The sequence below is a fragment of the Benincasa hispida genome, chromosome 8 (genome assembly GCF_027475165.1).
Source record: "Benincasa hispida cultivar pf3 chromosome 8, pf3_genome.v1.1, whole genome shotgun sequence".
Lineage (NCBI taxonomy): Eukaryota > Viridiplantae > Streptophyta > Magnoliopsida > Cucurbitales > Cucurbitaceae > Benincasa > Benincasa hispida.
In genome coordinates, this window is record NC_143485.1 from 4,017,588 (window position 1) to 4,042,218 (window position 24,631).

Sequence of the window (24,631 nt, forward strand, 5' to 3'; positions counted from 1 at the left end):
CAACATGATTACTTTTGATGTTGACTAAAAGAAAACCTTCAATAGTTATGGAGAGATAGAGATCGAGAATATAATTAATAAAAATCGAAACCTCATTTGTATATCAAAAATTTCCAATTAAGAGATTCCAAACGATAAGAAATCAATTTCAAACCAAAAAGAAGATAAGCAAGAGCTTTGAAAAGACTCTCAAATTCTAAAATTCGAATATAAAGCTTCTAACTTTTTTTTTTTTTTGATGGGACAAAGTTTTAATCAATTAAATAATCTTTAGATTCATTTTTTTTTATCAAATACCTAAAGTCACAAATTAAAAGTACATAATTCAAAATAAAATATGTGACTACATGAACTATGAATATTCAAAATATCAGATTAAATATAACTAAGCGGTAATGAATATATACGAGAACTGTTATATACACATAGGTATAAATCTTAATTTTATAGACATATTGATAAAAATATCGATATTAATGAGTTATTTCTAAAAAGATTTATAAAAAACAAACCATACAAAAGGTAAATTTAATTAATAATAACATTTTATATTTTTAAATAAATTAACATATTTATTATTTATATTATATTCAACATTTTCGTCACTTATTATTATTATTTTTTTTATAGTATAACGAAAATATCGATTAGACTCAAAATGAGATTTGAAAAAAAGAAAAAAAAAAGAAAAAAAAAACGCGGTTTGAGCTCCTCCACCGCTTCCTGAGTTGTCTCTCTTTGGCGTTTCCTTCACTCTCTCCCACTCATTCTCTCTTCTTCTCTCTCTCTCTCAAGTCTGCACTCACTCACACTCTCTCTCTCTCTCTTCTTTCTCTCTCTAGAAGAGCAGCCATTAACGAAGCTCAACTGAGAGACACCTCCATTTCTTCTACTCTCTCAACTCTCTTCACTCCCTTACCCACTTTCCCACCTCCGATCTGCTTCTATTTCAAGCTATGCCTCACTAACATTCCACTTCCTCTCTCCAATGTCTACTTCCGACCCCAAATCCCGCCCCCGTCCCGGCCCTTGGCCGCCTGCACCGGAGCCATCCTCAATACCACCTGCTTCTTGGGCTAAACGCACCGGCTTTCGTCCCAAGTTCTCCGGCGAGACCAATGCCACTGATTCCGGCCATGTTACTCTTCCTCCGAGGCCCAAGGAGTCCGATGCTCACCCGGATCTTGAAGCTGGCCGTCTACGGGGGAGTTCTGCTGTTAATGGAGAGCGGGAGAGTGTGAAGGCGGCTCAGCCGCAGTTGGAGAAGGAGAAAGATCAGACGGTGAAGAGGAGAAGGGATTCTGATGGGTTACCGAAGGGTGGTTCTGGACCTGCTCAGAATGGTCAGGCGCTGCCTCCGCCTCCGACTTCGGAGCCGGCGAACCAACCCCGGCGGCCCGCTAGAAATGAGGATGTGGTGGATGTTCTGCCGCAGGTTGGGGATGATGATGGATTTGTGGGTAGACACTCGCACATGAAGTACGAACTCAGAGATACGCCTGGTCTTGGTGAGTTTGCACTCTTTTTTTTATGCAGATAAGAACACTCTATTAGTTTTACTGTAGGGTATGTAATTGATAAGTTTTGCAATGGGGGGTTATGGCTGATACGATTTTGTTTGTCGGTGCTCAAAATTTCAGTCCCGATCGGTCTATATGGGTTTCAGCATTATATTTCGATGTTGGGTTCGTTGGTTCTTATTCCGCTTGTTATTGTTCCTGCTATGGGTGGCACTTACGTAAGTAGATTAAAGTTACTTGTTTGAAACTTTTTATTCTCATTTGTAGACTTCTAGTGTGGAATTTGTGCAAAATTACTTGATCTGATTGGAGTTATTGGTTTATAGGAGGATACTTCAAATGTGGTATCGACGGTGCTCTTTGTGTCGGGCATCACCACCCTTTTGCATACGTTTTTCGGTTCAAGGTTACCATTGATACAGGGTCCATCATTTGTTTTCCTGGCTCCGGCATTGGCAATTATCAATTCCCCAGAGTTTCAAGGACTTAACGGGAACGTATGCTTCTCTTCTGCTCAGTTTTTTTTTTCTTTTTTTATTGCAGTGTGGATTATGAAAATTAGCAACTCCTGCATTTTGTGTCATGGTTCTGTCTATCAAAAGGACGAGCTCTACTTTTCCTTTGCATTCTATTCATTTATTTTGCTTCATTGTACTTGATGTATATACTTAGATGAAGGCCTTTAATGATGGTTATGGCTACATAAGCATACATTTGACTAATTCTCTCGCCACCTCACCTTCACTAATATTGTTGCGCCCTTCCCCTGTTCTGAATTTTAGTCTGGTATATATCAGAGTATCATTGGTCATAACTTCAGTCTACTTTTTGTCCTTCACTTTTATCTACTTTATATGTCATGCTTAGAAGAGATTAGTTGTTTGAAGGAAGAAAATTTTGGATCTGTACCTTAAATATTGACGAAGAAATTGGAAGTCCTAGCTTCCTACTGGACTTTTTTTTTGTTAGCCATGAATGCGACATCTTATTCATTAAGCAAACTGAATAATGCAGTATTTTTTTAATCTAGTCACTCCTAATATATACATACATATATATATATATATTTATCTTTACTTGCTCTAAATTCAAGAAATCCCTCATTGTAAGAGCTTTTGTACTATATTTAGTTGTATCAGATGTGTTTTATTATTATCATTTTTGTTGATGTTTGCAGAATTTTAAGCATATAATGAAGGAGTTACAAGGTGGAATTATCATAGCTTCAGCTTTTCAAGCAATACTTGGATATAGTGGACTGATGTCACTGCTTTTGAGGTATGATGTTGTTGACTTCCAACAACTTTCTGTTCGCACATTATACCAGTAAGTAATTGATTTATCTTTTACAGGCTGATCCATCCTGTAGTTGTGGCCCCAACCATTGCTGCTGTTGGACTTTCGTTTTATAGTTATGGTTTTCCACTAGTTGGTGCCTGCCTTGAGATTGGTGTCGTGCAGATACTGTTGGTTATTATATTTTCTCTAGTACGTGCATCTACATTGTTTTATTTTTCTTCGAGCTATATTTTACTGTTTCAATGAAATAACAGAGGCAAACATTATGTGATAAGTGAGGAGTTGTCATGTCACTGTTTTCAGACAAATTACAAACGAAGTACTAATACAATTTCCATGAATTTCACAGTACCTCCGGAAGATATCTATTCTTGGCCATCGGATTTTTCTAATATATGCAGTAAGTGAGGAGTTACAATTTTATGACATTTTTGACGTTTAAAACTTCTAGTTGCCTGATAATCTTCTTTAAGGTTGTCTTCTAACATGCATGGGATTGATCACGATCGTATATTTCACTGCCAGGTTCCACTTGGAATTGTTATCACGTGGGCTTTGGCATTTTTGCTGACTGAAGCTGGAGTTTATAGTTACAAAGGTTGTGATACAAATGTACCTGCCTCAAATATAATATCTGAACACTGCAGAAAGCATGTTTCAAGGATGAAGCATTGTAGAGTTGATACTTCTCATGCACTCAAATCTTCACCATGGTTTAGATTTCCATATCCGTTACAGTGGGGCACTCCTGTCTTCCACTGGAAAACAGCAATTATTATGTGTGTTGTGTCTGTCATTTCATCTGTGGATTCGGTTAGTAGTCTCTTGTTTCTAGCTTTCTTCCTTTGATCTTCATCAGTTAGATAATCTTTCTAGCAACACCGTTCTTTTTGTTTAGATATGCTTATGCAGATATATATGCATGCATGCTTATATTATGTATTTTCTTGAACAAGAGACAAACTTTTTATTGATATATGAAATGAACAAAAGAACTTTAAAGATACAAACTCCTGAAAGGAAAAACATGAGAAAGGAAAAGCATACACCAAAAGGGAAAAAAAAGAGAAAAAAATTACAAGAACCTGAAAAGAAGCCAAACAAACCAAAATAAATAAATAAAGGGCCAAAGAACAGCCAACTGGAAATAATAACTGCAAAACTAGAAGATAAAGCATGAAGAACAGCAGAACTTTAGTGGGAACTGAGAAGCTTCTCAAACCAGCTTGAAACAACACACCAGAAAAGGAAGAAAAATTGCCAAGGAGAAAAGCTCATACACCACAGTTCACAAGGCAAAAGAAGATCACAAACAACAAAAATCCCTATCAACGCCAAACGCAACTCTAAAGAAAACCACAAAAAGCAGCAACTTCACCCAATAACTGAAAACTGATGAGCAAAACATACGGCATCAATCACTTCGACCAGCCAATGACAAATGGAGTCCAAGGGGAAAAGAACAAAAGGATGGTTAAAACCCTAACCTCAAGAAATTATCTCATAGATTTCAATGGCACATGCCTTTTAAAGGGAATATATTTTTTTTCTTTTTAATCTATTGTGTTGATGGGAGGGGAAGAAGAAGACTCATCTAATGACTTATTTGAAGGTGAATTAGGTTCCTTTAAAATATAATATATAGCTTCTTTAAAATCTTTATCAGATACCTTTTCATGCCAATTAACAATTGGAAATTGAACTTCAAGTCATCACTAGTAAGACTTAATACAGAATCGTTATTTGACCCTCTAATAAATCTGACTTCTTGATGACCCCATTTGTTGCCCCTTAAAAAGAATGTAATTAACAAAAGATGTTGAAGAGTAAAATCGTTAAGGCTCTTTATTTGAAAAGGAATTGAATCGTATGGGTTCATGTCCAAAAACCCATTAAATGGGTGCATCTCCCTCCAATTAAATCTTGATTTTGGGTTTTGTCAAACACCTAAGAAGCAAGAAGACACATACGCCACACACATGCATAGTGAAACATCATTTTCTGAAAATCTAGGACACAAACACGACAATGACACATTTTATTAAAGAATGCATTTTTTAGTTTAGATATCACTTCTATACAAGAAGAAAATTCAGAGTCAATAAGTTTACGCATTTTTATGCTAAAGAAATCAGTTTGATATATTGCACTCTTATTTTTATTTTAATTTTTTGGAAAGCTTTTGTCCTATATTATTATTGGTGAATTCTGGGCATAGTTAATTTCCCATAATCCATCAACTCAAGTTTTTGGGTTGATTGAGGATTTAACTTTGTACTAGAGTAGGAGATCTTTTCTCCAAACCCTTATAAATGTCATTTCCTCCCCAATTAATATTGACTTTCACTTGTTGGGCTTTCTATATAAAGTTTCAAGTCCATTAGTGAGGGAAAGTATTGAAATATTGATATATTAAAATTTACCATAACTCATTGACTTAAGTTTTTGGGTTGATTAATGATTTAATAATTATGTATCTATCTAGAATACTTAACAAGGATTTTATTACGTGTGTAACAAATGTTTGAATCTATATTGATTATGTACAACTAGTGTGTACACGTATCTATTGTGTTAACAAGTATTTGATACGTATCCAGACAGGGTCAGTGTCCAAGTGTCGGACACAAACATGCTAACCAAACTAAATTGTTCGTGTTAGATGAATTTGGAAAAGTAGATTTCATTGTGTTTCTAAACAAAGAAACTAACATAAGAACCTAGGGATCATTGTTTCTTGATAAATTCCTTATCTTTGAGTTCAAAATTGTCTTACTTATTCACTAGTTGGTTGTTTTTTTTAATCCTCTTATGTTCAATAGACCCAGGCTTTCTACCAACCCAACACTTCAATGAGATCTTTCAAAACATATCCCTCTTACAAAGCTTTGTCTCTTGACCCCTTTCTTTTTTTTGAAATGGATACGAAACTTTTTATTGATATAATGAAAAGAGCAATAGTTCATAATGAGACAAAATATCAAACCAAAGCAAACAAGAATTGAAAACTGAGGATCAGTAGGTGCACCTGGACATCTCAACTATGTTGCCACTCCCATAGCACCCTCATCATATCCAATAGGAGATACAAGAATTCAGAGAGTACGAACAAACTAAATCACTTGACTTGATTACATAGAGAATAAAAACGTAAATTCCAATTAAGACAAATATCCTGGATAGAATAATCTTCAAAATGCTTGGATTGTGAACTCCAAGTAGAAGCTAGTAGTCGGGCTGACCCCATTTGTCAGGCCAATCTATAAATTTATCATAGAAAACTCTCTGGTTATGTTCAAACCAAATCTCAGAAACCAAAGTTTTAACTGCATTTGCCCATAGTATCTGAGCTCTATAGGCAAGAGAAGGACCAACCAACAAATGAAGAATGTTGTCCTTAACTGAATTCACAAAAACCCATTGCACACCGAAGCAAGAAAATAATTTCTACCAACAATTACTCGAGAGGGAACAATCAAAAAACAGGTGCTGCATTTCTTCCCTATTAGCTAAGCAAAGAGGACAAATTGAGGACGAGATAAGTTTGTTCTGTAGCTTGTCTTGCAATGTGGATGAGCAATTGAGGGAACCATATAGAAGAATCCACGCCAAAATATTAATTCTTTTAGGACTCTTTGATTTCCAAAGAGCTTTTAACATGCCTTATCAATGGGAGAAGAAGCAATCAAATATTTTGACAAAGATTTAACCGTGTACCTTCCTGATGCATCCAAAGACCACAATCTGGAATCCTGTAAATGAGAAATTCTTCTACTCTCAATCTTGCTTAGCAGTTGTTGAACTTCAATGATCTCCTCTTCCTTTAGTTTCCTTCGAAGTGAGAGGTTCCAAAAACCAATAACTGGGTCCCAATGATCATTGACACTGCCTTTTGGAGAAGAAGCAATTCGGAACAGCTTAGGAAAACAGTCTTTAAAAGATATTTCTGTACACCATGAATCTGTCCAAAAGAAAATATACCTTCCATTGCCTAGCTTAAATTTAGCGAGGTATCCGAATTCACTCCATATTCTTGAGATGCTGATCCAAGAACTTCTCAAGCTTAAACCATATTTGCCTGATGTGTGCCAAAGATGTGGGTCAACTCTGTGAATACTTTTAACAACTTTGCACCATAGGGAGTCTTGTTCCTTAAGAAACATCCAATTCCATTTAAATAAAAAAGCTGTATTTCTGTTTTTCAGATTACCAATCCCAAGGCCTCCATCAATTAGAGATTTGGAAGCTAACTCCCATTTTACGAAATGATTCAGCTTGCTGCCTTTATGACCTTCTCAGAAAAAATTACGTAAAATTCTCTCCAATTTAGAAATCACCGAGCAAGGCATTAGAAATAAGGACATGTAGTAAGTGGGAAGATTGGCCAAAACCGCATTACATAGAGTTAAACGACCTCCTATAAACAAGTTATACCTTTTCCATCTATCGAGTTTACAATGAATCTTATCAATAATAGGCTGCCAAAAAGAGTGTTGTTTCGGGTATCCACCAAGAGGTAGGCCGAGATAAGTGAAAGGCAGCTTGCCAACTTTACAATTTAGCCTATTAGAAGTAGAGATCAAAGAATCCTCATCAATATTAACTCCATAAAGTGCTGACTTCTCCCGATTAATTTGCTGTCCTGAACACCATTCAAATAAACCTATTGTTTAAATAAAAATATCTAACATGGCTTTGTCATACTTGCAAAAGAGAAGAGTATCATCCACGAATTACAAAATTGACAAGTGCACCTTGTCTTTGCCAACCAAAAACCCTTCATACAGTCCACTGTCATCGGCTCTTTTAACCAATGCACTTAGCACCTCACTAGGAAAAGAAACGGAGATAATGGATCTCCTTGTCTAATTCCCCTTGAAGCTTGAATACGTCCTCTAGGTCTTCCATTGATATAAACTGAGAATTTTGGGTTTTGAATGCACCCATTGATCCAATCTATCCATTTTGGATGAAAGCCCAATAGATTAAGGATCCATTCTAGAAAACTCCAATCAACCCGATCAAAAACCTTCTCAAGATCTAACTTTAGACTCCACCCCTTCTTCTTGCTTGCTCTATAGTCTTCAACTGCTTCATTTGCAATTAGAACGAGATCTAGAATTTGTCTTCCTCCAATGAATGCACTTTCTGTACTAGAAATGATGCTTGGCATTATCTTTTTAATCCTCTCTGCAAGTACTTCAGAAATAATCTTGTAAGTGTAGGTAGTTAGACTTATAGGTCTAAAGTGTTTAACTTGTGACGAATTAGCCTTCTTAGGAATTAGGCAAATAAAATTTTCCTTGATACAAGCATTCAGCTTTCCATTAGAGTGAAATTCCTCAAACAATTTCTGAAAGACAGCCCTGAAATTCTGCCAAAATTCAATGAAAAACTCTACTGTAAAACCATCCGGCCCAGGAGCTTTGTTTTTACCAAGAGATTTAATTGCTAGAAGGATCTCCTCGCTTCGAAAATGGGCCATTAAAGCTGAATTTTGAGCAGTTGACACATGGTTCCAAGTAATATCAGAAGGAATGACTCGAGAACCTGGAATTTTCAAATACAAAGAAGCGAAATAACATATTATTTCTGATTCAATCGCTTGGTAGGATTGAATTGTTGACCCGTTGCTTGAAACTAATTCAGTAATCATATTCTTCCTCTTTTTTGCTGAAAGAAATCTATGGAAAAAGCTGGTATTTTCATCACCCAACTTTAACCAATTCAATTTGCTTTTTTGAATTAAGTTCCTCTCCTCCAGAAGGTATAAATTCATAAGATCTCCTTTGATGGCTAATCTAATATCCATTTCAATAATTGAAAGGTCTTTTCTCTCGGCTTTTGAATAAAAAAGGTCCACTCCACTCAGATAATAATTCTCTCTTTTCTTTTTCTTTCTAGCTCATATTTTGCAAAGCAATATTTAACTTTGAAATTTGGCTGTGGGCCATGGAAGAAACGAAGGTAAACTCAATGAAACAATATTAAGAAAACAGAGCTTCCACCTGAATTTTAATACCTTTATGGCTCTTAAAACCAGAAAGGAAAAAAAAACTGCTTGATAATCATTTGGATTTTGCAAATTATGCTTGTTTGCTTGAAATTTCTTTTCATTGTTTTTCTTTTATCTTTCATACCAAAATATTTGAATTCATAGCCAAATTCCAAAAACAAATATAAAAATTTCTCATTCGAATCTTCTAGTGTTTAGCTTTTCATATTCAATGAGATTATTGATTTTTACCAATTTATGACGTTTCTCACCATGCAGGACTTCTCCCGTTGTTCAATGCCATCTAAAACTTTATCTTCTATTTTTTTAAAAGAGAAAAAAAAACTTAATCTTCTAAATCTGTTGCGTTCTTTAGTTGGACTATTTCAAACATGATGAAAACCCTTTACTTTTTTTTTTACAGCTCAATGCAAGTATGACCCAGTGTAATCTCCATTTTTCAACTAATCACCACATGAGGAAGCTATTGAAATGGTTGATTTAAATTTAAATGATAAGGGTATATTGAAGCCTACCCTAAAATTCAAGAGCATAATTAAAAATTGGCACTTACCACATGTTACATATTTTACAAGTCACTGCTATGTCACATTACAGTCGTCATTTTAATGGAAGGGTAACTTTGAAACAAATTTTGAGTTTAACGGTAAACATTTAAAATTCTAAAAGCTTAGCTGATTGAAACCTACCCTAGTTTAGGGGCATTTTGCATAATTTAACCAACAAAAAATGAAGATCGCTAAATGAAAATTGGCTCCATGCCGTTGATCCGTGAGGCAACCAATGGAAAAAATATACATGTTTTTCTTAGTATTTTAGACTTCCAGAACTTTGTAAAGAACATGGAAGTTGAAGGGAGGGGCTATGTAATCGAAGAGGCGATGAAAAAAATTTACAAGACAAGCAAATTGATGGCTTAAGGATCCAAGTACAATAGTTGCTAGCTGGTGTTGGAGGAAAAACAAACATTGTGTAATTGGATTGATAATGTGGATAAACCCAAGGTTTCATGTTCCAGTTCTAATGAGGTCTCCTAAAATGGAAATTATTACTACTAGGCAGAATTGAGTTCATGATTTGGAGGGAGGGGTTCTAGTGGAGAGAGGTTTACCAATGATCTAAAAGCCAACTATTTTGATTGATATCTTGGGTCTGTCAAGGAGCTTTCCCTCTCTATTGCTTGGGTTCTGCCAGTTTTTGTCTGATAGGGAAACAACATATGTCATGACCTTATCTTGGATTGGAGGGTTTGAGTTTATGTCGGGAAGGAGGGATATTTTCTTTTGGACTCTTGACCCCGTCGTGGCTTCTCTTGCTGTTCATATTTTTTGCCATTTGTTGGACCCCTTGTCCCTCTAGTGAATCCATTTTTTCTTCATTGTGGAAGGTAGAAAGTTCCAAAGAAGGTGAAGTTCTTTGTTTGGAATGTAATCCATGGAAGAGTTTTTTTTTTTTTTTTTTAACGGAAACAAGACTATTCATTGATATAATGAAAGAGTCTAATGCTCAAAGTACATCAGAGGAAACAAAATAAAAACTACAAACTTGCCAATACAAGGTCAGAATCAAATTCCATCATAAAGACTAAAATTTTGAGGAAAAATTAAAAACATTCCAATTGAACACATATCCCAAGATGAACACATATTCCAAATGACTTTAACTCGAACAAACCCGAAATAAAATAAGAAAAGCTTCCATGACAACATCTCTCAAAGATTGAACTTGAAATTATGAAGAGCCAACTAAGAAGGATTGACAAAATTCCCAAACCAAAAGAAGAAATCAGCTGCTTCCAACAAACCGACTGATAGCACCTAATCCATTCATGGCGTACTCTTTATTGGCTTAAGAGAAAGATGGTCTCTTTAGTTGGCCTATTTTGCTACATTCTTCGTCAGAGGGTAGAGGATGAATTGGATTATATTCTTTGGAATTGTGCTTTTGCTTGGTTTGTTCTTTTGAGCTTATTTCGTTTCAAGGGCCTCCCCTTCTCCATTGTGAAATTTCTTTCTGGTGTGTTTGGTTCCCAGTTAATTAGACATAAAGATTGTAGGGGGATAATTGAGGGTTTTTCTCCATCTACTGTTTAACGAGAAAGGAAGATTTTCATAATAAGTTAGGCTTTGTGCTATGTTTGGGTCTTTGAGGGGAGAGGAATAATAGAACCTTAGAGGAATTGAAAGGGGTCCTTATGACATTTGGTCCCTAGTCAGGTTCTAGGTTTTTCTTTGGGTGTCGACCAATTTTCTTTTCTTTGTAATTATTCTCTATGTCTCATTCTTCTTGATTGAAGTATGAAGTCATTTTTTTTGTAATTGGACTCCCTTTTATGGACTTGGTTTCAATGAAAGTTGACTTTTCATATATATAGGTGCCACATTTTCCACCAAGAGCTTGATAACCTGACTTAATTGCAGATGATTGAGATATAACTTTTCCCAGGATTCTTGAACGTGCCTATCCCACGTACTAGTAGTGATTGTACTTGCAATAATCTTTTGCCATGCGGTGTCAAATGCTAAAGTGAAGCATGAAAGCTACATAGTTTGGCAGAACAAATTTCTTATTCACCTAATTCCTTACATCCAACTTACCCTCAGCTTGTGCTTGGAAATGACCTACCATCTTGATCTAACAAGACGCGATGAACCTCCCTCTTGGATTCTCTCTTGCTAAAAGTTACTCATGATGAGTTTTCTCTACCTTAGAATGCACAAATGAGAGTATCCTAAATGAAGAAAGAAAATAGTTAAATTCTTGTTAAGGACTAATTGATAAATGTAAGCCTTCAATCTTGCTGAGGACGAATTAGTCATATGGGCTCCACTTGTGGGTTGTAAGTTTGGATCCTTTCCTCCTCTTATTTTGGTCTTGGTCATAACCTAAAAAAGGTCTTGTTTTGGAATCTATCATAGATAAGGTTCATAAAAGATTTGCATCTTGGAAGATAATTTTTTTTCTCCAAAGGTGGAAGATTGACCCTCATTTGCTCGGTCTTAATTTGGGTCCTCTTTTACTTTTTCTCCCTCTTTTGAGCTCTTTGCTCTATGTGTAAGAACCTAGATAAGCTTATGAGGGATTCTTTTTTAGGGAAGGGGTTGATGAGGGGAAAGGTGGCCATTTTGAGAGTTGGGAGGTGGTGGGGAAGTTGGTGAACCTTGGGAGTTTAGAATTAGGTAATTTAGGGGCTTGTAACAGAGCTCTTTTGGCCTAATGGCTTTGGCAGTTTCACTCAGGTCTATTACCCTGTGGTATGGGATTATAGCGAGCAAGTACGATCCTCATCCTTCTTAGAATCTTGGTGGATGTCAAGGGGGGTCAAACGCACTTACAGAAACCCATGGAAAGAAATATCCAATGAGCTCCCTTTTTGTTTCATCCGGTTCAATGTTTTGTGGGTGATGTGAAAGAAACATATTTTTTTAGAGAACAAGTAAGTGGAGGATAACTTCTTTGCTTTAGATTTCTCTATTTATGTCACTTGACCTCTAAGAAAAATCGTTTGGTAGTCAATGTCTTTGTTCTTTCTAGCAGTTCTGTCTCTCTATCACTGAGTTTCCATTGTCCGTTGTTCGATAGGGAAACAACAAATGTCATGGCTCTCGTATCATTGATATGGGAGTTTGAGATTAGACCATGGTGAAGGGACATTTGCCTTTGGAACCCTGACCCTCTTAGGGGCTTTTGTTGCAACTCTTTCCTTTGTTGCGTGTTGAACCTGTCTCCCTCTAGTGAGTTCATTTTTTCCTCTTTACGGAAGGTTAAATTCTTCGTTGACAAACTATTCACAGAAAAGCCAAGGAAAAAAACCGCCAAAAGGAATTCCACCTCAAATAACCACCACTTTCATTGTGTTGGGGGGGGGGGGCGGGTGTTGTATGAAGGCATACAATAAACCAAACCCACAACAGAAAGTCCACCTCAAATAAGGAGATCCGACTATACAAAAGAGTTCCTATTTTCCTAAGAAATAGTTTCAATAGATCTTCAAAATCGAAGCTCAAAGGGAACCATAAAATCTAATGAGCGACCAGGGCTTTAATTTCAATGGCTTTTTGTAACTATCCTTTAGACATAATTTTGTATAGTTGGAGTCCTTCTTGTAGAGGGAGTCCCTCTTTTTTGTGGACTTGGTTTTTGTATGCCCGTGCATTCTTTCATCTTTCTCAGTAAAAGTTGTTATTATTCAAAAAAAAAAAAAAAAAAAAAGAACTCCCCAATCATATCAATAGTGTCAAGCTAGTGAGAACTCAAATGTCTAGAAGAAGTAATTCCAAACAAATCTAACGAACTCACATCTCCAAAGAAGAAAGTGCACACCCTAAATACATAATCTTCCTCCCCCCTTTAGGGAGAAGGGTAATTTTTTGTTCAACTTGTCATTTTGTAATAATTTGGGGGATTTGGCTTGAGAGAAACCATAGATTTTTAAGAGGGAGTGGGTCTTGTGGATGAGTTATGCGAGGTATTTAGATCTAATACTCGAGTTTGGGCGTCGGTGGCTTGTAATTACAAGTTAGGCCTTTTCCTTTTGGATTGAAGCCCTTCTTTGTAGTTGTTTGAGCCTTTTTGAGCTCCCTTTGTTAGACTGATTTTTTGTATGCCCTTTATATTATTTCATAATTCTCCATTAAGTTGTAATCTCTTGTTGAAAAAACAGAAAGAAAAAGAAAAGAAGAAAGAGAACCCGAAAGGCATCGTGGGGAACAAGGAAAACACCACAACACGTCATACGGGGTCATCCTTGAGCTTTCTTGAGTCATAATAATTAATGCTAACCACACAATTGTTTTCTGTATTGTCCCTAAAGCGAGAGATGGTTTAAATTTAACAGAGATGCGAAATCTTGTCATGGTTCACAAATGAAGCTTTCCTCTCGTAATAGAAACAAAATGTCATCATTAGCAAGTTCAATAATATGAAAAATTGTCCATTCCAGAACAGCTAAACCTCTATACATCTGCTCTAGAGATAAGTCCAGTAAATCATCAATAACCACAACAAAAATGGAAGGAGATAAAGTCTTTGTATGATCCTGCAGTGTAAGAATCTTGTTACTAGGCTTACTGGTGACTAAGCAAGATATGGAAAAATTTGCTGAAGAACCACAGTTCGAAATCTATGCTCTCCATTTAAAGTTACACGATCAAGCATATTTTCAAAATCGATTAAAAAATTGATCCCTATTATGGACCCTATAATCCTCACTTGTCACGTTGGCTATAAAAACCTGATCTACTATCTAGCTTCTGATGACAAATGTATACCCTGATTAGTAAAAATGATGCTAGGTAAATTGCTTTTTGAGATTCTAACAGATGTAAATCTCATTCCTAATTGGATCTATGATTGATTCTCGTGGAACTTCAGAAAGAATCTAAATAGATCCTCTCCTTGATTACCTCCCACTTCTCCTAAATAGGCCAAAGTTAGACCATTTGGCCCAGTCACTAAGAGCACCATTGCTCTCACAATTGAACACAACCCTGCTACCCTTAAGGCTTAAACATGATGGTCTAGTAGATGGTTGCAAAGTAATATGAAAAACCATGAAATCTTAGAAGATTTAGCTCAGTAATGCTTCTGTCACGGTGAGGTAAGTCTAACTGCAAATGATGGGGAAAAAAAAAACTAGCTGAAGAAAATTCCAGGTTTAAAAGTCCAATCTGTGAAGAATGGTGAATAGTTACTCGTGCCCCTAGCCCCATGATTAATTCCTGTGACAGAATTTAAAAGAGAGATACAGATTCCTTTGTATCCTCTCATATCTTTGATCATTTAAGTGTGAAGGATAAGGTTGTAGGCATCATTTCTTCAGCTGTAATTTTGTGGTAAATTTTGGCAGTCCATTGTCCAATTCTTTTTGGTTGTAGATGTCGTAGACTTCATGGCGGGAAAAACTTTTCTTTTATGATTAATGGTCTGGCATTGTTTTGTCAGTACAGTTGAGCTTTTATGGCTTCTTTTAATCAATGTAGCTTGTTTTTGTTTTTGTCTTGTCCTTTTTTTTAAAAAAAATATAAAATTAACAGCTTTCATTGAGGAAAAAAAATGAAAGAATATACAAGCATACAAAAAAACTCAGCCCACAAAAACACCACCCCCTATAGAAAGGGGCTCCAACTATGCAAAATATACCTTGTTTTTGTTTTTGTCTTGTCTTGTTTCTTGTTTTGTTTTGTTTTGTTTTGTTCTTTTTTCCTGGATAAATTGCTCAATCTAACTTGTTAGGGAGTAGGGACCATGGCTGAAAAAAAACTGAGTTTTTGATGGATAGAGTACGGTCAAGCTATTTTGGTAGGACTTGTTATCTAGCTTTGAAATGAAGTTCTTTTTTCCCATGCCCTTTTAATTGCTCTCTTTTTGATTAATGGAAATTCTAAATTTCCCTTGTTTGTAGGGACTGAGAGGATGATGTCTCATCTTCCCTGCACAACTTATATATAGTATGTATGTATGTATGAATGTATGTATAGTATTCTGTTTCTCATTAGAAAAAAGTTATAATTAATGGATTGAAAAATGAAGTAAACAAAATGAACTATTAAATTCTCATATGCCTCAAATTACCTGCACTTTATGTGTTTATCTAGTCTCATAAAAAGTGTTTAATTAGTGGAGAGGACAGGATAGTTTGGTGCTTTTCACCATGGTTTTTCATCCGCAGGTTCTGATTGATTGTCAAATCATTTTAAACAGTACCTGACAACTTGGATTGTAGAGCTTATTTTGTAGGACATAATTCTTTATTTATGTTAATAGTGTATGCTGTACACATCTACATAATATGTATTTATTACTCCTATTAATGTGTATACATTTTTCACACTTGATCTTCCGGTGCAACTTTTTTTTTTTTTTTTTTTTTTTTTTTTTTTATGCTTAACTTCATTTAGTATCTAAGTTGCAACTCTAATTTATTCCTAAACCACTCAGGTTGGTTCGTATCATGCAGCCTCGTTATTGGTGGCATCCAGACCCCCATCACCTGGTATTCTTAGTCGAGGAATTGGACTAGAAGGTCTTTCTAGCATTTTGGCTGGTCTATGGGGTACAGGAACTGGGTCTACAACACTTACTGAAAATGTTCACACAATAGCTGTTACAAAAATGGGAAGCCGCAGAGCAGTTGAACTGGGTGCATGCATTTTGATAGTGTTATCTCTTGTTGGTGAGTAAATTCATATTGGGCGCATGCATTTATGTATTTTTTTATTATAAATATAACTGAATTTAGGATCCAGTTTTATCAGGATGTTTGAAACGCTCTCAATTTCTTGCAGAGTTATTTATTATGTGCTTAGTGCTCCTTTTTCTTTAAATGTAGGATGAGTTATTTTTTCTTCAAACTTAGGATTATATTGGACCCATTGTCAATCTTTGAATGAATTGGTTGAGCTAGCTTGATCAAGTTGTTGTGTCCGTTTGTTTCCCTTTTCTGTCATATCACTTTTATCTATTCTATTTGGTAGTAGAATGTAGGTCCAATTACCCCTGATTTACAACCTAAATTAGTACTAGAGATAGCAAAATCTGTGGAAGGTAGATAATGAAAAAGTTCTCACAGTGTTGGATAGTTTCTGGTTCTTCAAGTTCACTCTTTTAGTTTTTGGTCTGGGGTTCGCTTTATCCCAGCCCTTAGGCTGTTCCTTCGACTTTTCAAATAGCATCGTTTACTCTTTTAGTTTTTGGTCTGGGGTTCGCTCTACTCCCAGCCCTTAGGCTGTTCCTTCGACTTTTCGAATAGCATCATTCATGGTTTCTTATATAAAAAGAACAAACAAACAAAAAAAGAAAAAGACAAGAAAATTTTGTAACCCAAAATTTCCTAGTTCAGCAGATTAAGTGTTCACACCAAGAGGATTTGTTAGTTTATGGGTCGGTTTGTTGGAATTGAAGATTGATGGGGTTAATTTGCTAGTTTGTTAGAGAGTAGTGATTAGAAAATGGAGGCAGATAGTGAGGGAGGCTAGGCCTTTTTTAGTATTTAGTATCTTTGACTTAAGGGGAAGGCATCTCGCGACTCCCTTGAAAAACCTGGGCTGTCTTATTGCTTACACGGTTATACTTCATTATTTAAGCAATGCATCACAAATTAGTGGTGACCCGTGATTGGTTATCTTATTATCATGTTATGACAGTTATGTTCTTTTAGTATATCCTGAAGTCAATCTCCATGAATCTTATGATAATAGCTTTGTTTTTGGGTGGAAAGTAACTTCATCTGTTCTAGGGGGACATTTGTCGGTTGTACTTTAGGGATTCTTGAAACTGGAATACTGACGTCAAACAATGGATTATCGTGATATCTTTGGCCTCTGTTTTTGTTTTATTCAATTTAATTTTCTATGATAACATTTCGGCCTTGCAGGTAAAGTTGGGGGCCTCATTGCTTCCATTCCCGACGTCATGGTTGCTGCTCTTCTTTGCTTTATGTGGGCAATGCTTACAGCACTAGGCTTGTCAAATCTTCGATATAGTGAAGCAGGAAGCTCTCGGAATATTATCATTGTTGGATTATCATTATTTTTCTCGCTTTCGGTACCAGCCTACTTTCAACAGTACGGTATCTCCCCAGGCTCCAACTTGTCTGTTCCAAGTTATTTTCAGCCATATATTGTGGCTTCCCATGGACCTTTCAACAGTAAATCGGGAGGGGTATGTCTCTCTCTCTCTCTCTCACACACAATACCTTACTCTTAAAGTTTATGAAAATAGCCGAGGCCTTTTTACTTTTTTGGTGCCAATATTGGGATATACTGTTTCTTTCTCCATCACAAAGCTCCAACATTTGATTAGGTGGTGGGAATTAAACATCTAGATCATTTCTATAGCAGCTTCATGTGTAAGTTCCAACTTTTCCTTCATTAGCTTAGGTATATTATTTAAAATGGATAAGGAATCTGAGATCTTAACAGACAGCTGCAACCTTTGAGTTCATCCTTGTGCATTTTCCCTTTCAGCGTAACTCTTCATGTTTTGGTTACCATAAATTGTGCTGAATGAATTATTAACAACTGCAAACATCTTAGCTTTATTTATTGTTTGTGTCTGATCCCCTATTATTGTTTTGCAGCTGAATTTCATTCTCAACACATTATTCTCATTACACATGGTGATTGCATTCCTGGTCGCCATTATCCTCGATAATACTGTGCCTGGCAGTCGACAGGAACGTGGTGTATATGTGTGGTCTGATCCTGAGACTGCCAGGAGGGAGCCTGCTGTTACAAAAGACTACAAGCTTCCATTCAGGGTTGGTCGAGTTTTCAGATGGGTTAAATGGGTTGGATTCTAAATGACCAGGCATTCAAGGATTGTATGGGAAAGCATTGTTTCATATCGGTCATCATTCGGACAGCAATGCCATGGTGGTGTAATTCTGCAATCTGATTCCAGATGTAAGTCCCCACAGCTCTCCTTTTCACATGGTCAATAGTTCTCTTTTGTTGTGCTCGGGGAGGTTGGTGGGAGTATTTTCTTACACGAAACACATTAGCGGAATAGGTTCGTTTATTAGGAGATAGCCATGTACATTTTTTGTGGATCCAGAGTGATCTGGATGTGTTGTAACTTGTAATTTAGATTATACAATGATGTATGTACTAGTTTTGAGTCACTAGAAAAATTATCCACAGACTAGACCGGATTTTCATGCATTTTGTGCAAGTTTTGGGAGTCCATCCAGGTCAGGTCAGGTCAGGTCAGGTCATGTATATGTTTCTTCTTCCCATTTATTTTTAATTAGCCTCTTTCTTTCTTTCTTTCTTTCTTTAATTAGTTTAGGGATTTCCAGTTTCATTTCTTATTTATTTGTGAGAACTGAACACTCTGGTTTATAAGGAACTTCAATCTTAGCTTGTTTCATTATTATTATTATTGTTATTGTTATTGTTTCAACTCTTCAGATCCTATCAATATTGATTGATTCTTAGTCATTTTTTAGTTGCTTGAATTGGTCAGAGAGATGAACTCAGTTTCGACCTTCGCATGAAAGTGTAACCACATCTTTTAGCCAACTTCACAATAATGACTGCAACCCAAGCCACAAAAACTCAATGTCTTCAAATATTAACTTTGATAACAGTAACAATTTAGTCGAATTTAGCCCATCAACTTTAGTTACAATCATTTAGTATCAATTTTAATTTTCTGACAATTTAGGCCCGTTGAGTAATCATTTCGGTTTTAAAAAATTAAGCATTTTCTTTCCATTTTTATAATGATTTGTATATTTCTCAAGTACAATTGTTGAATTCTTAGTTAAATTTTAAATTTCAAAAATAAATTTTTAAAAATTATTTTTTTTAATTTTCAAAATTTGGCTTAATTTTTAATTCCTTGATAAAAATTAGATAACAAAGAAATTTAGAAGTGGTCTAATGTCTATAGGCTTAATTAAAAAAAAAATAAAATAAAAAAACAAAAACAAAAAAGAAAAATTGTAACCTAATGGTGTCTAGTTTTTGGATTTTAGTATAATGATTTAATTTGTATTTTGAATTTGCAACAATCCAAGTCCAACCCTTAAAAAAATTATCTATCCAATTAAATATAAATTTTTATTTTGTAATGATTTAGTCCTATATAATTTATGGCGTAATAGGTTCTTAACCAATTTACTGATTTGCATATATTAACTTGGATTGTCTTTCTAAGTATTTAAATAAATGTTTATAAGTGTAAATTTTTTATAAACATTTAGAAAGTCAATCGAAATGGGCTTTTAAATTGCTATAATTTTGAAGTACGAGGATTAAATTGATTAATAAGGATTGAATTGCTTTTTATTAAAGTTAAAAAATAAAACAATAGAATAAGAGTATGTTTGCGAGTGATTCTGAAATAGTTAAAATTATTTTTATTAGTTTTAAAATCATTTTAAAAAATAATTTTAATTCAAAATCAATTTTGATGATATGAAATTTGCATTTAAAAGTAAAAACATAAATATTAAATTAATTTTGAGGGGTTAAATGTGTGTTTTAGAGTAGTGTTGAACATGAAATAAAGTGATTTTAATAATTTCTAATTTATTCTCAAACATTCACTAAATTGTTGCTACTATGAAACTTGAAGTATTGAAAGTATTTCTTAACCTTAAAACTAATTTTACAATTAATAAACAATTTTAAATCAATTTTTTTATATAAAAAATTGTTACAAATTGTTAAATGAATTAAGAAACAATTGTTTTTTATGGGGAAAACTATTACAAAATTGTTGTTATATAAACATCATATTATGATATGTTAAATTCAAAGTAAGAACAATAGATTAAACTGTTGTGTGTACCAAAGTTGAAGAATCGAAACAAACCATTTATTTGGTTTATCCAGTTTGAACTATACATGTCCATTGGTTCGATATGGGTGTGTATATATTTTGATAAGTTCGATGGTTTGGGTTGGATCGATTAATCCGTGTCAGTCTATGAGTGAAGAATAAAAAAAGAAAAATTATCTTTTTGGTCCTTAAGTTTTGAAGAATATGTGTGTTTGATCCATAGATTTTAAAAATGTATCTTTTTAGTTATAGAGTTTATAAGAAAGACTAATTTGGTCCCTGAGTTTTTAAATGTACTTTTTTAGTCCTAAATTTTTAAAAATAAGTTTAAAAAGCCACTCAAATAACTTTATACCATTACGTTGAATAATTATATTACATTTTAAACTAAAAGAATAATTTTTAAAAATCACATCCTCTCTAAAACTATTTTTTTTTCTAATTCTAAATGTCATATAATTATTTATAAAAATTATAAACTTGGAACTAAAAAATTATATTTCGAAAACTTAGGAATCAAATAGGCCTATTTTTATAAATTTGGAGACTAAAAATGTACATTTTCTAAAATTCAGGAACCAAATACACATATCCTTCCAAACTTGAAAACTAAAAAAAAAAAAAATAATGATAATAATAATTTTTCCATAAAAAGAAGAATAAAAAGACATCCATACCCTTCAAAGGAATGGCCATGGAATTGACGTAGCAAAGGTAGAAATGGTCAAAGGGTCAAAGGTGTTCTTCAATGACTAAACCAACTCCAACAACGAGGCCATTTTAATTAATGCACGTGTTTTGTGAGTAAATTCTCCATTTATTATTTCATTAAAATATCTTTTTTGTCATTGGACTATGAAACATTTTGGTTGACATTTTTTTTTTTAAAATTCATCTAACCTTAAGTTAATTTAAATACACTGGTCATAGTTTAAATGTTCATCGACGTGTTAATATTTTTATTGATATTTTTACTTTTTCATGAATTTAACATCGATTTGAAGGGTGAATTGCTATTTTCTTTATATCATAGAAAAATCCATGAAACATAAAAAAAATAAACAACAAAATATCACTAATGAAAATATAATATATATAATAGACGTGTTAACTTGTTTAAAAATCATAAAATGTTAATATATTAATTTAATTTTTTAAAAAATCTTTTGTTTTTAATAATATTCACCGAAATCGACATTTATCAATATTTCTATCGAAATTTTTGTAAAATTAAGACCTTGATATTTCTGTCGAAATTGATATTTCAAACCTTAATAGTAGTTTAATTTTGAGTTTTCCAACTTAAACAACTTTTTACTTATAAGAAAGAGAGTAAATAGGACATTTATATATGGGAAGATTTTTATCGATAGAAAAAATGTCAAATTATTTACAAAAATAGCAAAGAAAACATGGATAGATATGGATAAACTTTTATCGGCGTCTATTAGTGATAGATTCTATTAGTTTCTCTCACTGATAGACATTGATAGACTTCTATTAGCCTCTATCAAAGAAGGTCAAAATTTTGCTATTTTGTGTAAATAATTTCTCTTATTTTTCTATTTGTGAAAATCTCTCATATATATAAAAGCAATAAGTGAATATAACAATACAAACTAACTATTCCCAAACCACCTTATTAAGGAAAATGGAGAATGCTATATAGAAAAATATATTTTCGGATTAAAGAACAGTTTTGTATAACTTTTAGTTTTTAAACTTCCAGCTTCATTAAATTACATTCCAAAATACGGATGAATGTTGCAATTTTAACCTTAAACTTAAAAATGTGTTGGGTCTTGACAAGTTTTTATTTGAAAATTCATAATTCTTTTTCTGTATGCTTTCAATTAATTTTAATTTTAATCATAATAAAAAATTTAATAAGATTAAGTTTTGAAGAAAAACAACAATCGAGCCAGTTGTTTTTATTAAAAACTTGTGAGTTTTTTGACCAAGTTATTCCATAGTAAACTTCTGTGTTAATCAAACTTAAATGGTAAAAAACTTGCTATTATTAAAATTAGTGAATCTCCTATTAAACTCTAACAAAATATGTATTTTAGTTTAAATTTTTACAATAATCATTTTTGTTGTTGTTTTATATATATATATATACAATAAAATTATGCTCATATTAACATGCGAGTATGTATATTCAAAACTGTCATTAATTTATTAAAAAGAAAAGAAAGATAAAGATTAAGATGACGTTTTTTTAAAAAAGAATTTAATAGTATAATAGATATTTTAGAAGGCAAGGGACTAAAATAGTTTTTTTTTAATAAAAAAAAAGAGTTTTAATGACTAAAATGATATTTAAAAAGTTTAAAAAGAAAAATAAAAACAAATTTAAAAGTTTGATTAGGACCAAAATGTAATTTAATTTTTCCTAGAAACTAAAATATTAACTTTTTTAAAAAATATATATATTATGATTTATTATTTTTAATGTGATTAATGATATTACTTTTAATACTTTTGGGTTTGGAAGATATTACACAGTCCATTTTATGGTTGTTGGATAAAGAAATATTTCTTTCTTATTTTTTGTTTGTTTGTTCTTTTTACCTCTTTTTTCTTTTGCAGTGTTCATACCACCAACCAATTTGTGGATTTTTAATTTAAAAAGAAGCTTCAAAGGTAAACATTATTATCTAAATAAGAAATTGAACTTTGGACAAAGAAAGTGAACTTTGGAGCTGACTTTGAACAAAGCCACAATTTCGATAAGTTGAATTGAGACAATTTGACCAATTTGGTTAATTAGATTTAGATCCCAAAGGATTAATTTAAAATTTTGGATTCATGATTTTAGGCCTGCTAAATTAAATTTGACAATTTATGTTATAGGATTGATTCAAGTCTTCCAAAGGTTTTAAGAAGATTAACTTCATGGACTAATTATTCGTCACCAAATTTGAGATAAGTAATCTTATTTATGGAACTAGCTATGTGGCAGACGATAAATTTAAGATTAATTTTGAGAATTCTAAAATCATTTGCATGAGATGCATGAGGATGTATAAGCTGAACTTGATTATGTTTGAAGCATGTTATGAGTGCAATCTTGAATTAAATTATTTTGTTTATATGATTTGCTAAATGAACATTGAGCATGGTGATATGTATTTACATATTTGTGGGACTATGTTTTATGATGAACGTTATGTTTATGATAGTGATAGTTACCCCTACCCATAATTAGATATCCACCAGAGGTGGTGATCTCTTTTGAGATTTCACCAGAGGTTTGTGTTTCCTTCAGGATTCACCAGAGGTGGTGATCTCCTTCGGGATTGCATTAGAGATTTGTGTTTCCCTCGGGATTCACCAGAGGTTTGTATTTCCTTTGGGATTCACTAGAGGTGGTGATCTTGTTCGGGATTTCACTAGAGGTTCGTGTTTCCTTTGGGATTCACCAGAGGTGGTGATCTCCTTCGGGATTTCATTAGAGGTTTGTGTGTCCTTCAGGATTCACTAGAGGTTTGTAGGTGCACCTAATCTATGGTAGAATGGGTTCAACTACGCACTAGTTAGTCATCCCATAGAAAGTAGAGGTTTATGCACATCCCACTAGAGAGTGACATCTAGAGGACATTGATGCTTAGCTTGACCCTGGTAGTGGGGTTATTTACTGAGTATTTTATACTCATTTTTTTCTCATGTTTATTTTTCAGGTAAGGGTAAGAGCATGCCGACGAATAACAAGCGAAATCCGTGATCGAGCCACTGCGACTAGTCATATGCTTCTGCTCATATTTTTAGGATTTTATATTTTAAAATTTCTAGTCTTGATGTTTGAACTTGAAATCTTGGTATTTGTACTTTTGAACTTTTCATGAGAATTTCTAGTTTTGTTTTATGTTTGTAAGGGTACACTATTAAATAAATTTTAGTTATTTACTTTAATAAAGTTATTTAATTCATAGTATTTAATTGACTTTTACCAAATCGTGAAAATGTGTTGATGTGAAATATATGTATGCATGTGGTAACGACCTAGTATAAGTCCTAGGGAGCTGGGTCGTTACATATTTACTTTAATATGAAAATGTAATGAAATATGAATTCTTACCAGAATGCCCTTTTATATTTTCAATTAATTGAAATATAGTAACTAAATAATATGACTAAGAATTGAAATACCCTTTATTTTATTTTTTTGCTTGCTTAATTTTTTTTAATTTTTATATATTTATTCAAATTTTTATACTTAAAAAGTTGATACTTAAATTAAAATTTAAAAAATGAAAAATTCTAAAAAAAAATAAAATATGTTGTGAAATTGAGGAGCAGACAGGAACACCGATATAGAGAAAATATAATATAATAATATTAAATATATAAAATATAATATAAAATAAAATAACTAAAAACATAAAATAACTAAAATTATAAAATTGGATAATATGAAAATTAGTAGAATTTTGAAGTGGAATTCTCACCAATGTATGTATGATTTTAAGATAATGCCACTATTTATAGGCAAAGTGACAAGTAG

The 24,631-nt window shown here is 33.4% G+C and overlaps 1 protein-coding gene across 1 annotated transcript; it reads left to right on the forward strand.

The window, feature by feature from the left end:
* The first annotated feature begins 642 nt into the window (after nt 1-642).
* Nucleotides 643-18,717, forward strand: NAT12 (nucleobase-ascorbate transporter 12). The gene is made up of 10 exons (XM_039039010.2): nt 643-1,508; nt 1,641-1,738; nt 1,847-2,017; nt 2,698-2,798; nt 2,873-3,008; nt 3,169-3,219; nt 3,345-3,632; nt 15,775-16,009; nt 17,210-17,496; nt 17,915-18,717. Exons 1-10 carry the CDS (start codon nt 989-991, stop codon nt 18,134-18,136), a joined length of 2,109 nt encoding a protein of 702 aa, XP_038894938.1. The 5' UTR covers nt 643-988; the 3' UTR covers nt 18,137-18,717.
* Nucleotides 18,718-24,631: the final 5,914 nt, after the last annotated feature.